The sequence below is a fragment of the Notothenia rossii genome, assembly GCF_949606895.1.
Source record: "Notothenia rossii genome assembly, chromosome: 1".
NCBI lineage: Eukaryota > Metazoa > Chordata > Actinopteri > Perciformes > Nototheniidae > Notothenia > Notothenia rossii.
This window is the reverse complement of record NC_136912.1, coordinates 67,214,793-67,233,113: the sequence shown is the minus strand read 5'-3', so window position 1 is coordinate 67,233,113 and position 18,321 is coordinate 67,214,793. Positions and strand designations below refer to the sequence as shown.

The 18,321-nt window shown below is 39.5% G+C and overlaps 1 protein-coding gene across 4 annotated transcripts; it reads right to left on the bottom strand.

The window, feature by feature from the left end:
• Positions 1 to 830: 830 nt before the first annotated feature.
• prrx1b (paired related homeobox 1b) lies at positions 831 to 15,937 on the bottom strand. Of its 4 annotated transcripts, XM_079684617.1 has the most exons (6): positions 15,236 to 15,936; positions 9,226 to 9,401; positions 6,111 to 6,292; positions 3,885 to 3,948; positions 3,491 to 3,556; positions 831 to 1,704 (listed from the first exon to the last, which is right to left on the bottom strand). In XM_079684617.1, the coding sequence occupies exons 1-6, from the start codon at positions 15,480 to 15,482 to the stop codon at positions 1,459 to 1,461; spliced, it is 981 nt and encodes a 326-aa protein (XP_079540743.1). In that variant the 5' UTR covers positions 15,483 to 15,936; the 3' UTR covers positions 831 to 1,458. The 4 variants fall into 4 exon arrangements, with proteins under 4 accessions (XP_079540743.1, XP_079540744.1, XP_079540745.1 ...); XM_079684618.1 differs by lacking the exon at positions 3,491 to 3,556; XM_079684619.1 differs by lacking the exon at positions 3,885 to 3,948 and having other exon boundaries at positions 15,236 to 15,931.
• Positions 15,938 to 18,321: the final 2,384 nt, after the last annotated feature.

Here is an 18,321-nt window from a genome sequence, read left to right as displayed (position 1 = left end):
AGTAAAGTGTCAGAATTTCGAAGCTGTACCAAGTACTTGAAAAATAAAATGAAACAGAAAGCTGAAAAGTTGATGATGGATGCCAAAGGAAATAGCACGAGACAATACCAATAATAGTGAATCCAAATATTTTTGGAGGATTAAAGTTGCCTGAAATGTAACTTGTATGCTGAATTTAACATAAAACTATAGGAATTTAGAATATGTTGTACGCAAAAGTTCATGATGTTTAAAAATTTGACATCAGCAAAGCTAAAATAACTCTCAACTCAATGACAAATAAAAAAAAAACCCTGCAGTCGTTTCAGTATTGTATGTATTTCCACAGACAATATGCTTGTGTCCCTTTTGATAACTTTTTCCTGAAAAATCGAAACTCTCCCACATCAACTGCGGTTTCAATCGTCCCCACTCTTTGGTCCTGTGTGAGTCATAGGAGGACGAGTGTGGACATGTGTTTGTTGCAGGCGGAGGTTATGAGGGGCCAAGGAGAAGAAACACTTTGTGTGACAGCCGCAGAGTCAGACGAGGCCCAGGGGCCCTCCACATTAAGGAGAGGATTTCCCTGCACATAAATATCCTGTTTTTAAGATGGAAATGTCAGGTTCTGGTAATCAGGAAAAAAAAGAGAAAACACAAAGCAGGAGCCGCTTGAGGTTTCTGTGAAGAGAATCTGTTCTCGAGTTGTAAATCTTCCTTTTATGGAACTCATGAGGTCCAACATCGTTGTGCTTTCAAAATGGATTCAACTGTCATACAATTATATGTTATTCTTTCTCCAGAAAGTGGAAAATGTGTTGAACTGTTGAATTGGACACTGTGCCATTGCATTGCTTGTAATGCATTTTTTATTAATATACATGTTTTTATTCTGTTACAAATAAAGGTTATCATAGGAAATTTAGAGAAGGTTTTGGATTCAGAAATACATTAGCCTCTCCTTTATATTGGACCATTACACGAAAATCAAAATGCGTTGAAAATGTTTGCTCGTCAGTGGTATAGCATGGCAGAGAAAATGTGGAAAAACAAAACTTTTTTTTTTTTTAATTGCATAAATGTCAGAGGAAGTCCTTGTCGGTGTATTGTTGATTTTAAAAGTGGGGGGAAAAAAGGGTTGTTGATCCCAAATTTGATGTGTCATTTATCCAAACCACAGCCAACGGGACAAAGGGAATTCCACGTAGTCCAAACACGAGTCTCCGTCGAGAACAAAAGTTCTTCGATTGAAAAAGAAAACGTTGAAAAACTCTCCTTCCATTTCAGTCACAATCACAAAGGTAAAACTAGGCAGATATTTGGCTACAGCTTCCAGTCTATGTGTCTCTTTGTACAAACGAGAGTTCAGCGATGCCCAGGAGGATAAAAAAAGGCGGCTTAGGGAAAATCCGGACATCACTCGGGGTCCGACAATCAGCATATAGGTGTAGTATCGCTGCCCCAGGAGGAGAGGAGGCTTCAGGATCCAGGGTACGTAAGATGATGCTCGACCCAGAGACGGTGCCCGTCTGCAGGGGTCCAGCGGCAGAGAGGCCCCCCCCCTCTCCTGCACCAGCCCCCGGCCTCTCCTCTTAGTTGACCGTGGGCACTTGATTCAAGCTGTACTCCTTGGCTTTGAGCCGCAGGTTGGCGATGCTGTTGGCCATGTTCATGCCCTGGGACGTGTTGGTGTTGGAGCAGGTGGGCGGGTAGGTGGCCATGGCGCTGAGAGACAAGAGGGGGGGGAAAGGTTACATCACCTGTGGCTGACAGCGAGCTGAAGCTCAGCATGAGCCGCAGCTGTGGAAATATGAAAAAGGAACAGAAACAGGTATCACTCATCATGTGAGGAGACTGAGACTCAATATGACGTTAAGACATGGCCCGAAACCCCCCAGAAGAAATGAACCAGTGTTTTTGCACGTTTTACCTTCACTTCACACAGTTTATCAGAGGAGGGTTTAACGTTTTATCGCTCTTATTGTATTTCACCTGAGTTCATTTGGATTGAATCTTTTCAGTCTTTTTAATCTGGCAAACTATTTGGAAGAAGCCATCGTGATACACACATCCACTTTATTTTCACATCCTCACCAGGTTGTGTTTTTTAAAAACAACTTTTCATGAACAGGGTTCGGCTTTTACGGCAATATTTCTTTTATACAGAAACGGGTTCACATTTCTTCCCCCTATTTTCATAAAAAAATCTAATCTGCCCATTCAGTGAGGAAATGGTGGATTGAACTGGGATCTAATAATAAATAATTTAACAAATACTTATTAGTCACAAAGCCCTTAACTGGCCTTTTTCTATTGCTCTCTTAGAATAATTTTTTTTCTTTAGGAATTTGAAATGTATTTTTGCATCATTTTCTTTACTTTTTATTTTTCCTGCATTTTAAATGAGTCTTCTTTTACCTCCTTATGACTGAGGACATATGTCTCTTCTTTCTTTTTAACCAGATGTGTTTCTCCGTGCATGATTTACTGACTTGTTTGTTGTTGTTTTTAACAAAATGTTCTGCAGCTTTGTTTTTAGTTCATGCAACCAGTCAATTATGGAGGTGTTATTTTGGTGGTAATCTTGTCTGCTTTTGTTTTTGTTAAAGTCATGTCCTTGTCAGAATGAACAATGTTGAACAAATGTTTTTTATTGTTTTTTTAGTTTTCGCCCCAAAACTGCGGCTCCTATGACTTGCATTTTGTTTGTTTGTTTTGTTCTTTCAAGACTCCTATCAATCATCATGTGTCACATGCACATCCAAAAGGACCTTGGTGACTATTCACATTTTGTATTGAAATTCTATTTCCAATGCTTCATATATTTCAGGTGTTTATTGCAAGGTTTTCAACATAAAATATAAGAATAGTCCAGATTTGATTCAAACGCATTGGTAGTCACTGGCTTTTAACCACTTAAGTGTTTATTCGAGACAATTTTATTCTTAAAATGGTCAGTTTTTTTCTTATCTATATTTTTGTTCTTATTCTTTTTTTACTCAACTTTATTAGTAAAACAGTTTGGATCAACTGTGTGCTATTATCGTGTGATAAATGAGCTGTGGGGTCAGATGGAGATACACATCCTAAAACTTTAGCACATTACGATAACATGATGAAACTAAAGCAAACATGTTGCTCACTAATAGATGTTCTATCTCAAGCATATTTCAAGTTGCAGTATCTATTAGTTTTACTGTATAGAAAGTGATGGCTTCATGAAGAAAGGAAGAAATTATCAAACAATAAATTAATGGTTTTTTTTAAATGGGTTGAAATGTGCAAAAACATTGGTATGATGCTTTTAAAAAAAAAAAAAACCCCAATGTTTTTAAAATAAAAGTATAAAATTGACATAAAGGCAGAATACAATTCAAGGAATACATTCAAAGCTTCAAAATGGTTTTGCAAACAGTCAGTGTAAAAAAACTGCAGTATTCCTCTTTAAAGGAGAATACTGCGAGTTTTCTATGATAAGAAAAGAGCTGAGTGTAGTAAAGTGAATGCGTACTTGTTCTCTGAGGGCAGCATTTTCTGTGGCACTCGCACTGGCCCCCCCTCCGGCATCGGATACCAGCTTTAGGATAATATACATTGAAGTGTTAGCACCACATTAGCGTGTTCCACATTATGCATTATTCACAGAAAGATTTCCATCGCTGCCCTGCGTTCAGCCAAAACAGCTCTGAGAGAGTCTGAGCCGTGGCCGCAGGGTTTGGCATTTTACACCGAGCTTCATAACGGAGGATTACTGTAAATCACGACCAATGTAACCAGAGTCACAAAAAATGTTGCCCAATAGAGCCATGTCCCTCTGTGTAGCGTTCATTATATGGTGTAGTGTAGCAGGCAGGGGTCACAGGGGTCAACAGTGGATTTAATACGGTTTGTTTTCACATTATCACCTCGTCAGGAGGGTCACAGGATCTGGGCCCGCCCTGCTCATGCTGACAGAGGGGAGTGATGGGACTGAGGGCGAGGAGAAGGGTGTTTTTATTCAACATAATTTGAGAGGTTGGAGTTAGATGTGTGCAAGAAAAGACTGTTATATATGCAGTGTAGGAAAATAGCTGGAGGAGAGACAGAGGCAAAACACGGCAGAGTAAAAGAGACAGAAAAGAAAGTTTAAAAGTAGAAGTAGACAAAACACAGCTTTCTAACAGCCATGGAGGACGGACTCGGGGCTTATATTACAGCGTGTTATGATTACTTTGACTCCATTTTTGCAACACAATCTTAATGTACAAACTTTAAAAAGGTTTATATGTAATTGAGATGACCAGCACTAATAGTCTGTGGAGTACATTTGCAAGACAACTGCTATATTCCTTCTAAATACATAAAGCATAACAACTTTACCAATATAAGTAACGCACTACAACACTGTATTTGTGCTTCAATAACTGTTGCATTTTATAATAAAATAATGCAGTTAAACAATCTTCATCAAGGGGACATGCTTTCAGATTTCTCGCAATTTACACATAAGTAAGTATTTGATAATATCAGGACAAACTGAAGTGGAATTTCAAAATGAAAGCCCTCTAAGATGTCATATATCAGGAAACTTTCGTCTAAATTCAGATTAAGTAAAAGGAGAAGGCTGGTTGCCGCAGACCATGATTAAAAGATTCAAGATGATTAATCTTTAAGTAGACCACCTCGGAGTGACAGTAAGCAATTTCAGGACGTTATGATGTGGATTTTCAAAATGAAAGTTCTTACATACAATATATCTTGCCTTTAAATTAGGATTAACACTGTGATGTGAAGATAATCTGGTTTCAAACCTGATTCAACACTACGATACATACAAATATTGTGTTTTGACATGTTTTGCTTCAGATATTTAAATACTGGAAAGCATAAAACTGAGGATGTGATTTAGTATTTTTCATGTTGTATGTCTGTGATTCAACAGTACATTTTACATGGCAATTTGGCGCTAGGAGGTTTGTTGTTGGGAACGTTTGGCCAAAGATACCACAAAATACAGTAATATGAAAACCGGAAGATACTAGTCACAGTTATGTCCTTTAATGTTGACTTAAATAAAACGGTTTAAAGGGAAACATTTCTTTATCTGAGGAATTGTAATCCTAAATAACTAAATCCATTTTGAGTGAAATCCATTTTAAATCCATGTACAGTATTGACCAAGACCGGCGTTTTGTCATGAAACGTTTATCCTCTGATTTAAAGAGGACACAGTAAAGAGAGGGCCTCAGAGGATCAGAGGAGAGGAAGATGGTCAGAGGAAGTATGAGGAGTATGTGCAGCAAGAAGAGGACGAGGAAATGAAACAATAACAGAGAGCAGTGTGTGTGTGTGTGTGTGTGTGTGTGTGTGTGTGTGTGGTGTGTGTGTGTGTGTGTGTGTGTGTGTGTGTGTGTGTGTGTGTGTGTTACGGTGGTGTTAACATGTGGTTATAACAGCTTTTGCTTTTTCATCTGGAGACACTTGGTGAGAGGAGAGGTTAGTCAGCACTGAAGTACAGCTTGTAGTAATGCAACAGAGCACATTATGGATGTTGGTACACTACATTGTGCTCCACTGCAACAGGATTTATATCCAACATGCAATCATTCATATTGGAGGTTTCCTCTTTCTTCTCTTTCTCTCTTTCTCCTACTTTTTTTGTGTGAAGTTTCTTATCTCATTTTGTATTTCCTGTTCTTCTTGCTTTCTCTTACATTTCTATACCTTTTAAATGCCATCCTTAGCTATTTGTTTTTCTTCTCCCTTGCCTTCAAACTGTCCTTTCCTTCACTGCTTTCCTTTCCTCTGTCATCTTTTCTTTTTTACTTTCCCATACAATTCTTTAAACCATCCTTTTATATGGAATGTCTTCCTAAACTAAAGTCAAAGAATGAAAAATCGAAAAATGGTAGATTATAAGGTTTTGACTTCTTCACAATTACAGTATTTTTCCTATTGATACTTTAGACATTTAGTCTATGTCCCTTGTGGTTGTCCTGCCTTTGCTTAAGTCGTTTGAGTTCTTCCCTTCCTGCTGTGCTGCAGATCTTCACTGTTAATGCAGACGTTAGTACAGAAGCCGTGTTGAAGCAGTGATGTGTTGTTGTGATGGTTGCTGGTTATGTCAGGTGACAGAGCAGAGGGGAGTCTACCTGTAGGGGGCGGCGCTCCCCCAGGACAGGTAGTCGTTGGGGCGGGGTGCCGGACGCGGGACGATCGGCTGCTCCACCGCCGTCACGTCTCCGGAGTAGGACTTGAGGAGCGAGGCGTTTTTGCTGGCCAGCATGGCGCGCTCGTTCCTGCGAAACTTAGCTCTCCTGTTCTGGAACCAAACCTGGAACAAAAGAGGGCAACGGGGTGAGGGTTGGGAAGTAGATTGCCATTACCTGTTTATAAATATGAGCTAACGGTGTATATGAACATAATATAACCTTTGTGGAACTGCAGGAGAGAGTCCAGAGCAAATGTCCATACAGGGACAATAGAGTGCATCGTATCGTATTATCGTAAACATGTCTTGTCATAAGTCATTCAAAAAGAAGGCAAGTCAAGGTAGATGCATTTATAGAGCACATTCCATTACAAAGAAACTCAATGTGCTTTAGATTACAAGGGGAAAAGCAGCTTCTCTTGTTTTGTCTTCAACTCTTTAACCTCTGTTAACCTCTTCAATCACTACAAACTCACATTTCCAAAACAAAACAAAAGACTTCTAGAAAATGTCCCTTTTATGTAGAGTGGTGCAGTAGATAAAAACAGCCCTGGATTATTTTGACTAAAGACCTTCTATTGGATCAGTCAGCAACAAACTTTGTGAAGAGGAAGTAAGAAGTGTGGACGTCGGGGTGGAGGATGGACAGATATCGAACAATAAAAAAAACAATATGCGTAGAAACAATGACTCTTAAAAAGTGTTGCCATGCTCCTCGGTCTGCTCTTACAGTACATTGTTCAAGAAAATATACCCAACTCAAAGATTCAAAAACAATTTTCAACCAGCTCTCATAACCTTCATCAGTGGCTAACAGAAGTGTACATGTTATGACTGGGTTCCTCTGCACTATAAAGTCAAATCAAAAGTAATACAACTCTGAAAACGAATCTTAAATCTTCATCTAAATACAAATCAAAGCAACACACACAAATCCTTGAACAGATGATGGTGTGACCCAGGGGGTGTTAACATTGTTCCTCGCTCTGAAGTGAAATCCATTATTAGACGCTCACAGGCTCGCTGCTCGCTGACGCACAGCCTCAGGAATGAGCCCAAAGTCTCTTTTATCAAAGCATCGCTCTCTGCTACACATTATTCACAGATGTGCAGCTTCTCTCTCCAACTTCACAATTTCCTCTTCCCCTCTTTCTCTGCCCACAGAACAAATGCTCTCTCTGTTGTGTTCCGAAGACAGGCAGTTAAAAGAGACCAGAAAAAGCTTTAAAATACATATTAACCTGCAGTGTGGAGGCGCACATGTGTAACTCGTATCATTATTTAACAGGTGCTAAAGCCTGTTCGCAATTGAAAGAATAGTTGGAATAATGTTTCTTGAGCTGCTTATAAATATAGAAAATGCTTTACATAAATGCAAAAATATGTATGGACTTTTTCCATTTTACAAAGTTGTTCTGCATATACAACACAGAAATAGATAAGTACACTTTTTTGGTGGGAAAAAAATACATTTTGATTTGCGGATGATACAGGAATGACTTTGCATCACTAGCTGGAAAACTGGAGAAATGTTCTTTATTCAATGCATTTCAACACACTTTATCGTGGTTTTGTTACTTCAGCACAAAGTTGCCAGGAGAGGTGACGGCACCCGCCTCCTGAGATTTTGAATAAAATATGAATTAAAACTATACGCAGCAGGGTTCCAGGGACATACATTGACACATTATGTTTACAAAAACGTAACACGTAATGGTTTATACAGAAACTAATGCAGCATGACTTATTTTCTCTTAGACTCATGGAACGCACTGAAATGATTGATGATGTATATTTTAGAAGGTGTATGTAAAGTCAGAAAATAACATTCACTTTTTACAGTATGCATAAAAAAACCATGACTCTCGAGATGAACGAAAAATGGTTTGCATTTAAAACACTAAAGCCATATTCTAGCTTCTTATTCTATGTTTGGTAGTCTGATCTCACTGGCCAGTTACAGCGTTGTCACATTTAGCTCGGGTTCTGCTGCAGCCCTCATGTGTTGCACATTTGCCGTATATCACTGATCTGTTAGGCACTGAGGAAATTAGACATCATTACATCCACTTTACTGATCACATGCAGTCCCTTTGGGGAGGCAAACTGCTCTCAGCCTCCACACTATCAGCCATCACTGTAGAGATAGTAAGTGTGATGTGTGTGAGGCGCTGACAAGTCCTTATCAGTTCCTCAGAGACCCCAGAATGGGGAATCTAAACATGGTAATAGGCACTGATAAGCCACTAAGTAGGAATATTAACTTGTAAGAGCTACCAGATGATGTGAAGATGTCCACCTCTGTAACTTCATGTCCTCATATAAAATGTCTCTCTAATAACAAGCTGGTCCTGCTCTGCTGGCAACCCAAACAAAGCTGTTCATGAATCATTTCAGAAATCCCGGTGTGAGTCATGAGGACCCACAAGGATTCATTAACAGGTCCCCCGGGGGTCCCAAAACCTCAAGAAGTATGTTCGATGGACCAAGTAATGGAGGGAGTTTTTGTGTGTGTGTTTAAAGAGATCTGTTTATTTTCCCTACACTGACTAAAGCGGTTTACAGAAGGATGACCACAGGCATCTTCCTACTTCTGATGGCTGTTATGGCTTTTTTTCCGTCAAAGTTTGTCTGATAAATTACCGCCGCTAAAGGAGAACCGTCAAAACTTCCAAGAAATCCGGGTCTGTTTTGTCAAAAATATCCCCTGAATATATATAAGTAAATTATTTTCTTTCCCTCCTATTTCATGTTTCTCATTATAATGAGGCCACACCTCAGGCCATTATGATTATCATTTATTATTTGTATTAATTTTCTCTCTGTGCTTTTATTTCAGGAATGTGTATGTAAGCTGAGATATAGATATCTTGCTACATGATTAAGGTGAGGTTATTGTCACCCAGTGATGTATGTTATGTGCGCAGTGGGTGTATGTATTTATGATGTCTGAATGTTTACAAAAATGACAATAAAAAGAGTATTACAAAAATAAATCCCCTGAATGAGGTTGAGAGTAACATATTATGTTTTTGCGGTGCTACTCCTATTCCTACCTGGACTCGGGCCTCTGTGAGGTTGACCCGGCGGGCGAGGTCCTCCCTCACGAAGGCGTCGGGGTAGTGTGTCCTCTCAAACACTCGCTCCAGAGCCTGCAGCTGGCTGCTGTTGAAGGTGGTCCTGTTCCTGCGCTGCTTCCTCTTCTTCTTCTCCTCCGTGTTCATCTGCTCATCTATAGGGAGAAGAAGAAGAAGGGGATGTTATACAAAAAGAATGAGACTTTAGATGCTTATAGGTTGAAGCTTGAGACACTTTGCCGGAGGGGATATAATAATAATAAAAGAAAGCAGCGTGTCAGCCCACATCACATTTTAATAATAAATATAGCTCTTCACATTTGTGCAGTTCACTGCTGCTGCGGGCTGTTCTAAATAGCTGCGGCTGCCTCAAACATCAATAAGAGCTTATTGATGTTTTAAAAGAATATGCACCATTGATGTTCATCAAATAAAGATGTTTTTAATGTTTCATGGTATATTCTAGTACAGTTTCTCAATTGTAAAATCTGCAAAAGTAAAAATCACAATGCGTCGTTCTTGTTTGTATAAAAGTTGAAACTTTCAAAAATGTTTGTATATTATGATTGAATCCGGATAATATTACTTCAATAATAACTTTGTCCGTTGCAACTTCAGTTATATTGCCAGATTCAGACTATAGACCCGCACTGTGTTTTAAAAGCCCCACGCAAGCTTTTTGTGAGTAGCGTTTCCATCTAACAGAGATTTCCAATATAACTGATGAATATACAGTATCTGATAAAGCTGTTAAACGTTTACACTTTTAATATATTTTGCAGATCTTTTTCTGATTCTTGCATTGGACTGTTTTTCTGATCCAGTAACTGTTAATGTTTTTTTGATGTGCATAACCAACGAAATTTAAATTCCTTGGCTGTGCATGAACAGGTTCAAATATTTTTTAGGGTGCAGGTCTTGATCAAAAAGCTTCCAATTTGCTCTACCACCTGACCTACAGCTGCTACACAGTACTTTTAAGTGAGTACAGGTAATACTTATGTACTCTGAACACCGTTTCCCTCGATGATAACCTGATGGCAACTGTAACTAAACAGAGTATACCTTCACAAAGACACAATTCTCAGAACGTTTGAATTGGTATCAAAAGACACAAAGTGGCGGCTGTCGCTCTCTCAGCGTCTAAGAATTGTACCAGGTAAACATCCAGGATTTTAGCCTTGCAAGGTATCTTAGTTGCATCTCCCTTCACACTTTCTATCTAACGCCGACCCCTATTGTATCAATTAAAGGAAAACATGCCCATGCAATACGGACAATTCAGAAAATTGTTCAAATGTAAATATGTGTGTCTCTCAAATAAAAAAGAAAGATGGTCCAACAAAAATTCAAGACAATACAAATGAATTCAATAATTCCTCCTCCAGATTATCCATATTTATTGTATGATTGAGATTATGAGACTAAAATCTAGATATCAGAGAGAGCAATCTCAAATGTGACATGAGATAACAATAATGTTATTTAAAAGAATACTTTTTTGTTTGTGTGTGTGATTCTATTAAATCCTTTAGAAACTATTCCTGGACCAGCACTGAAAGCACTAGCACATGTAGCAGCTAACGATCAAAGGTAAATATATAATCTTTTCTGCACCTTCCAGCAGCTTGTGTTGTTCAGGGTAAACGCTCCTGTAGGGGAATCAGTTCTGTTGTGGCTCCACAACAAGACCACAAAATAACACTTTCACATGGGAAGAGAGGCTGTGATCATGCTGCTAATTACACACTCACACACACTCACACACACACACACACACACACACACACACACACACACACACACACACACACACACACACACACACACACACACACACACACACACACACACACACACACACACACACACACACACACACACACACACACACACACACACACACACACACACACCCATAACACAATCTGCATCAACACACAAAGACACACACTGAGGTGGGAAGTTATTGTTCCTCATGTTCTATACTGCATTACGTCTAAGTGCCTCATAAATAGAATTTGAGTTTTGAGATTATATATTTCAGAGGGAAATCTATTTTTTTGTTTATTGCACTGTGTTTATCTAGGAACTGGATGATTAATGGATTATTTTGGAGATAAAGATTTGATATTCAACATTAATCCTAAAGACATCTTGTACGGTAAAATTATACTTGTCAACCTTTAAATATTACATTTTTAGAAGCGATGCAAAACAGGAAATAGTATTAAACAAATCTAAATTAAACTGGTGAAAACTCAAAGGATTTCGATGTATTTTATAAGTCTTGTGTGTCACCACTCAAGGCTTATTTGCTGTTTGGCTGTACATTATTTAGCATTAGAACCCAAAACATTTGACGAGTGTTTTCTTAAGAAATTCATTTAAAATACATACATGAAGTGGGTGCAATTGGATATTCTTAGTAAAATATATTTGTATCATGAAAATAATTTGTTATAAATAAAAAAAAAAGATTATGACGTTCATTACTTATTTAAAACACAACTGCAATCAGCTGTAGTTCGGAACAGCTCTCTGCTTGTTCTTCTCTGACTGCGTAACGTGTTTTTACTGTTTTAACTTATTAATTTTAATTAATAAATTGAACCTCATCTTAAAATGTAATTGACCTGGAAACCTTGGTTTAAGAAAACAAAAAGTCTTCCAAGCTTTAAATCACATCTCATGGTCTTCCTCAGCAAATCTAACATGTTTACGTCAGGTTATATGCTGAACCTGCGGAGAAGATTTTTTATTTTAAAGATGCAAAACTTGCTGACACAAGAAATTCCCAAATTCTTAAAGGCTTTGGCGAGATTTCTAAAACGGCAGATCTTCATACTACTAAATAGGTGTATTCCTACATTGGATTGCTAATGCTCTATTGAACTGTGAGTATGTGTTTCTAGTCAAATTCTGGGTACAAATGCTTTTGCTTTTCCACACACACTTGGTGTCACACACTTAGAGCAGATGATGTTTGTTTTGTTGTCTAATGAGAAAAGCTCCCCCGCAGCCTCAACCAATCAGAGAACAGCTGTCAGTAAACTAAATGTAAACGCTGCTTATCTGCTGGTTAGAAGTCACCCTTTAGAAAAAAGCAATATTGACTTGATCACATAGCAAACATTAGTTTGTGTTTTTTAGTTTTTTAACAGGTGGCCCAAAATGTCTTAATTTTGATTTTTACAGGCCGGATTTGTTAAGACACTCAGTATTTTTTGATAATAAATGCAAAAATTGGATAGAAAGCAGGAAATAAATGGAGATCATTTTGGTTGAAAGAAACCAGTTTTTTTTATCAGTCCTCATGTGGCCTTTCACATTTTCTTAGGATCTCTTTGTAGCATTGTCACCGTTTGCAGCAGTAAGTCCTAATGATTCTTTATTTATATTTGTGTGACGAAATAGATATGTTTTTGTATTTGCTGTTTTGTTTTGTTTGAAAAATACATCAGGAAAATACTCTGAATGCTGTGAAGCTGTTTTCCTTCTCCTTTCCAATCCTATGAATCCTTGAGTGATTTTTCAGATTGACCTCCCCTCTGTGGGGATCGTGACTCGGGGATAAGAGCCATTCAAATGTTTTTTGTTTTTCATATAAAACTTAAATATGTATATTTATATATATCCTTTTCCCTTCAAAGTATATTCCTGTAATTGAATCGGCTATATGCAGACAAAAACTGAGCTCACATAATATTGTATAATATATAATATAAAAGTGTTCTTAAATAAATGACATTCTTGCAATGTATCTTCGGTGTATGACGAAAGATTTTAAGAAACTGCGATCAAAAACACTGTCCTCTGACTTCCATCTTGTATAAAACAGTTAGTTATAAATCAGTGCAGCGGCTCAGCAGGCTCACAGTTTAGGATCAGTGTAAATGGAGAAGTTTCAGAGTGGACGCAGTTACAGTGCGGCTGTAAACGACCAAACAGCGGCCGACCGCGCATTCTTTCCCCAGAAAACAGCCGCTGTTCAGGCTCGAGGTTAAAAGGAAAATCATGAAGCACTTCATTAGTCCGCGCGCCCGTTTGATGACGTTACAACCGGAGAAAAGCGGGCAAATTAGATTACATGAGCAAATAAAAAAGATTGTAGGCCATACATATGCTACTGAATAACATATTTTTGTATTATTATTAAGCACAACATATGGTACGGAAATATATTTTTTGTGAAAAAAAAGGACAATTATAATGTAACTTCGATAGAAAAGCCTTATTTTTTTTTAGAACTAAGTTCAATTATATGGTGTTTCTTGGATGACCGATTCAAGTTTTTCAAAAATGTTTTAGCTCTGTTTAAAGTATAAATAAAAATATAAAATCCCAGAGGGAACTCTTGAATGGTCGTGCAGAGGCAGAGCGGCGGTTTGGCCTCGGAAAGCTTTAATTAAACATGCAGGGTAACATTAAAACCAGCAAATCCATTCCTGTCATCATCATCATCACCATCATTATCATGCAGCCAACACGTGTGATTACATTAATCTCATTAGCAACTATCAGTGAAAGTCAATTAGTCTTGCCAAAACTCTATCGCGAGAAGAGAGGTTGTTGAGTTCTCAAATAGTAATACAAAAAGTAAACATCAGGCTACATTTAGATATGTAATACTTTACTTTAAAATATTGTACTTTTAAATGATAGATATGGTTATTTTGATGATGTGCGAAATATATTACATTTAACATTGTTGCTTCACGTTTCTGTAAGTAAATCGGAAAAATAAAATGTATGAACATTACAGCTCCAACGTTTCATTATTAATATCTGAATCTTGCGTAAATCTGCTGATGCATTGTTTCCTCATTATTAAATACGCAAATAAACAGCACAAATGTTTCTACTCATCAGACAAATATTAGTTTTCTAAACCCCTCTTTCTAAGTATCTCTATCCACATGTAATCCGATAAGATGCTGTTATATGATTCCCTAATTGTTGGCGCGAGGACACGCGCGGTAATTATGACAAATGATTAGGCTCCGATATTCTGAAAGTGTTTGACAGGACGAAAATAACCGCGAATTAACGATGTGACCCGGCCACTTCCTCCCGCATATTTCTCACACGATTTTTAGCCTTTTAAAAAACTAACAATAACACTCATTAAACCCTAACGGCTCTGTCAGAATGGCCCTATGAGCAGAAGAGGAGGAGGAGGAGGAGGAGGGAGCGTTTATTTATCCTCTCAATGGCGAGCCGCGGATTTATCGGAGATTTAGTCAACTTCCATGCACCCAATGGCACATTTAATGAAATAACACCCGTAAATAAAAGTTTTAAGTTTGAGGTTCGGGCGTCAGCGGCAAATCAGCTAAAAGGACCCGCCTGGATCACCAAACTCGGCTTGGAATTGCTTCGTTTTTACCCTCACGCCCAAGAATGACTGGTGGTTGAGAAAATGCTTTTTATCATTATTTAATGGTTACCTAATAGAGATGTGTGTCATAAAACTAGTATACACATGAAACGACCAGCGCGTGACTAGGTATTTTTAATGTATTGGTTTTCTCTTAAATAAAAAGATGTGGCTTCATTTTGCTCATGAGGAAGATATTTATTACCCCCGGGTTTTACTTGCAGGGTTACTGCATCGACCATGTCCACCAACATCACCATACCTCACTGACATCAAAGTGTTAATGGTAAATTAATGGCCGTTTTGAGGGGGAGGCCGTCAGGGATGATGCATTGCCAAAACTCACTAAAGGATTCTTCTCCGTGCGCGCTGCGTTCTGACGAGCTTCATGCATGCGCCCTGCACGCGGACACACGCCAGAATATAACGAAAACAAATTACTTCAGTTTTCAGCTGCTCATTAGAAATACATCTGTGCGAAAGTTGCCGTATTTTCTGGGATCGAGCCTGAAGACTCGTAGTTTAGAACCAAAACAAACAGAGGAATTTTAACATTTTTGGCCACAACATTTAAATGATGTTCTTTGCTCAGTGCTATCTTTCACTTACTCTCCTGCTGGGTCGTGTCGCTCCCGCTGGTCATCCCCGGGGACTCCAGCATACTCCTCCCCGCCTCCCCGACGCTCTCGTCAGCCTGGGTGCCGACCATTTCCCCGGCCTCCTCCAGATCCAGCAGGTGGCTGACCGAGAAGTTCTTTTTGGCTTGCAGGTTGTCCAGGTTAGAGGTGATCGGACTCTCCAGCCGGTTTGATAGCGAGCCTTGCCTGTCCATTGCATGTGCATAGCTAGAAGTCATGACGCAAGAGGGGAACAGCGAAAAAACGCAGCGATATTAAAAAGAAAGAGAAGAAGATCCTTGCATGCAGAGCGTCCGAGCAGATTCTCCAGAAATACACAGAGAGACTCGGTTTGTTCCGAGCAGATCTCAGGTCTGCTCACATCCAGATCAGCCGCGCAGGGCTCCAACAAACTTCAGCAAAGTTTTCTCCTCGCCTGATGTTCCTCCCGATCAAACCCTTTACAGACAATCCATCCAGCCGCGCGCGTGAACTGCAAAACAAGAGAAACATCAGCGTGTCCTGCTGCAGGAGAAACTGTCTCTTTTTTCCCAGAAGTCCTCTGATTAGCAGAAGAAGCTGTGTTCCCACTCGGGTTGAGTCACATCTGAGCAGGAAGGGCTGCTGCTGCTGCTGATGACGACCAGATGCGCGAGCTCCGTGTGTGCGCAAAGCTTGCTCAGCGGCAGCTAGGCGCGAGGAGGCAGGACGATACCGCCGCACCTCCAAACCATTGGAGCCTATAGTCTCTCTCTCCCTCTCTCTCTCTCTCACTCCTTCTCTCTTACTCACTCTCTCTCTCTCTCTCTCTCTCTCTCTCTCTCTCCTAAATGAAAGCGTCGTAATTACGTGGCAATGCCTTTATGTTGTGTCTGACGTTTTACAGGCCCCCATCACCACCTCCTCCTCCTCCACCACTCCTCCTCCTCCTCACCCTCCTTTTAGGCAGAAACATCCCCATCAGCACCATCAACACCCTGCTACGGCCTGTTTTTGTTCCCCATGCTGGCAAAGCTCAGGCCTAATGAGTGTGAGAGACTGTTTGGGGATCAGCAGCAGCAGGAGACACACATGCTGCTGTTATCACTGCTCTGTGTTGATAAAGCCACTCCGACCGTCCTGCGGTCTGCCACCAATTAAATAAACCCTAACCAGTGCCAGTCTGCATGAGGCTCAGCTGCCAGGACAGCAGGAAAACGAAGGAGTTCAGCTAAGTCTATGACATAAAATGTATAGTCAATGGGGTTGGAATTAATTAATGTATCTGCAACTGCTTAGGGCCACCAGCGGCCCCTAAATGTGCAAACCAAACTTTAAAAGAGGACATTTAAAGCTGCACTAATTGACATTTTGATATTAGAAATTAACAGAGGGATGTTGTTTGGCACACAGCTATTCCGGTCAAGGTAACAGATACAAAAATGTAACTTAAAAATGTAATGTTTCTTGGTAAGACACACCTGAATGTCTCTCAATCTTTTTAGGGAATAATTTCAGTTGTGAAAATAAAAAATAGCCCATTTTAAAACAGTGTTAGATAGACATTGGAAACGTGTTCCTGTTTGTTAATAGACAAAGCCTTCATCACAGAATTGGTTCAAATGTGAGTAGGGTTGGATGGCGTGATGTCACACAACTATAGGACAATTGTTTGGTAATGAACATCATGAAATTAACCATTAATTACCTAATTTGGGAATATATCATTGGTATTTCGCAGGAATTGAAGTGTGCCCACCATCGCCTAATACAAAAAGTGTCACTCATAACACCCACAGACTCTACAGATCAACCCTATACAGTTCTAAAAAGCTTTTAAGACTATTTCAGTTACAAGTTAGCACTAGAGATGGAAAGTGACTCATCTTAAAACATTTTTTTAAAATATGATGAATGTATGCAATGATACATATGCAGTAACATTCAGATTAGTTGAGGAATGTGAAACTCATAAAAGCATTATGATGTATTTTCACAAGGTAACATAAGATAATACTTTGTTTATTCCAATCTAACTAAGCTGACCAGTATATCAATTAGCTTATACCACCATCATTCATAATTATATTAATGTAACATATATAATGTACATTTGCCCTCATGACAAAACATTTAGTATTTTTGTAAGCTTAATATGTTTTGTACTTTTATCTGATTCAACATTTGAATGCAGAACACTTTGTTATTACACTTTGTTATTACACTTTGTTATTACTGCTTTTCTGATTTTGGTGGAGAACAAACAATTGCAAAAATACATGAAAATATTTGACTTACATTTGTTGAAATCATAACTGAAATGTTGCTCCTGATAGTTGATTACATATATTACATTTTATTTAGCTGCTACTTATGTTAAAGGTCCCATGTCATGGTCATTTCTACTGACCATAATTCCATTGTTGAGGTCTACTAGAATAGATTTACATTGTTCAATTTTCCAAACTCACATTGGTTTCTCATACAGCATATCTGTATAGTATGTGTATTCACTCTCTGTCCTAAACGGCTTGGTGGAGCTCCTGCCCCCGCCCCCTCCCTGTGAGCCCACTGTGCTCTGATTGGTCAGCTCGCCCACTCTGTTCTGATGAGTCAACCACCGTTGCAGCGGAACATCAGTGATCATGTATTACAATGGCGTTTGTTAGCAACCAGAAAATGACACCAGCAACGACAAACAGATGAGAATGCTGCGTGGGGTCTGGGTGCCGTGTTGGCTGGACGTTGCGAGGCTTGCTGCTGCGAGGAGCGGACAGTGCGAGCTGGGTTCATTTCCTGCTTGCTGCGTGGGGTCTGCGAGACAGCGAAACATCAAGAATGGACGCGGGAAGGAGGGGATGCTGAGGGGGCTGCAGCACCCCCATCTGCGAGGCTACACCAGCACCCGCACCCCCAAACGTGGCGCACCTAAAGTGTAAGCGTGCCACAGTTTCACCGCTGCGAGGATCCACTAGCTCCTCCCACCCCAGCGGGTCACAGTTTAGCCGCAGAGAGAGTGTGAGTGTGTGAGGAGCTCCACGGATTGGTCGTGGGTCCATTTGGGTATGGGCACTTCACTGTACCCAGGAAGAAAAAGAG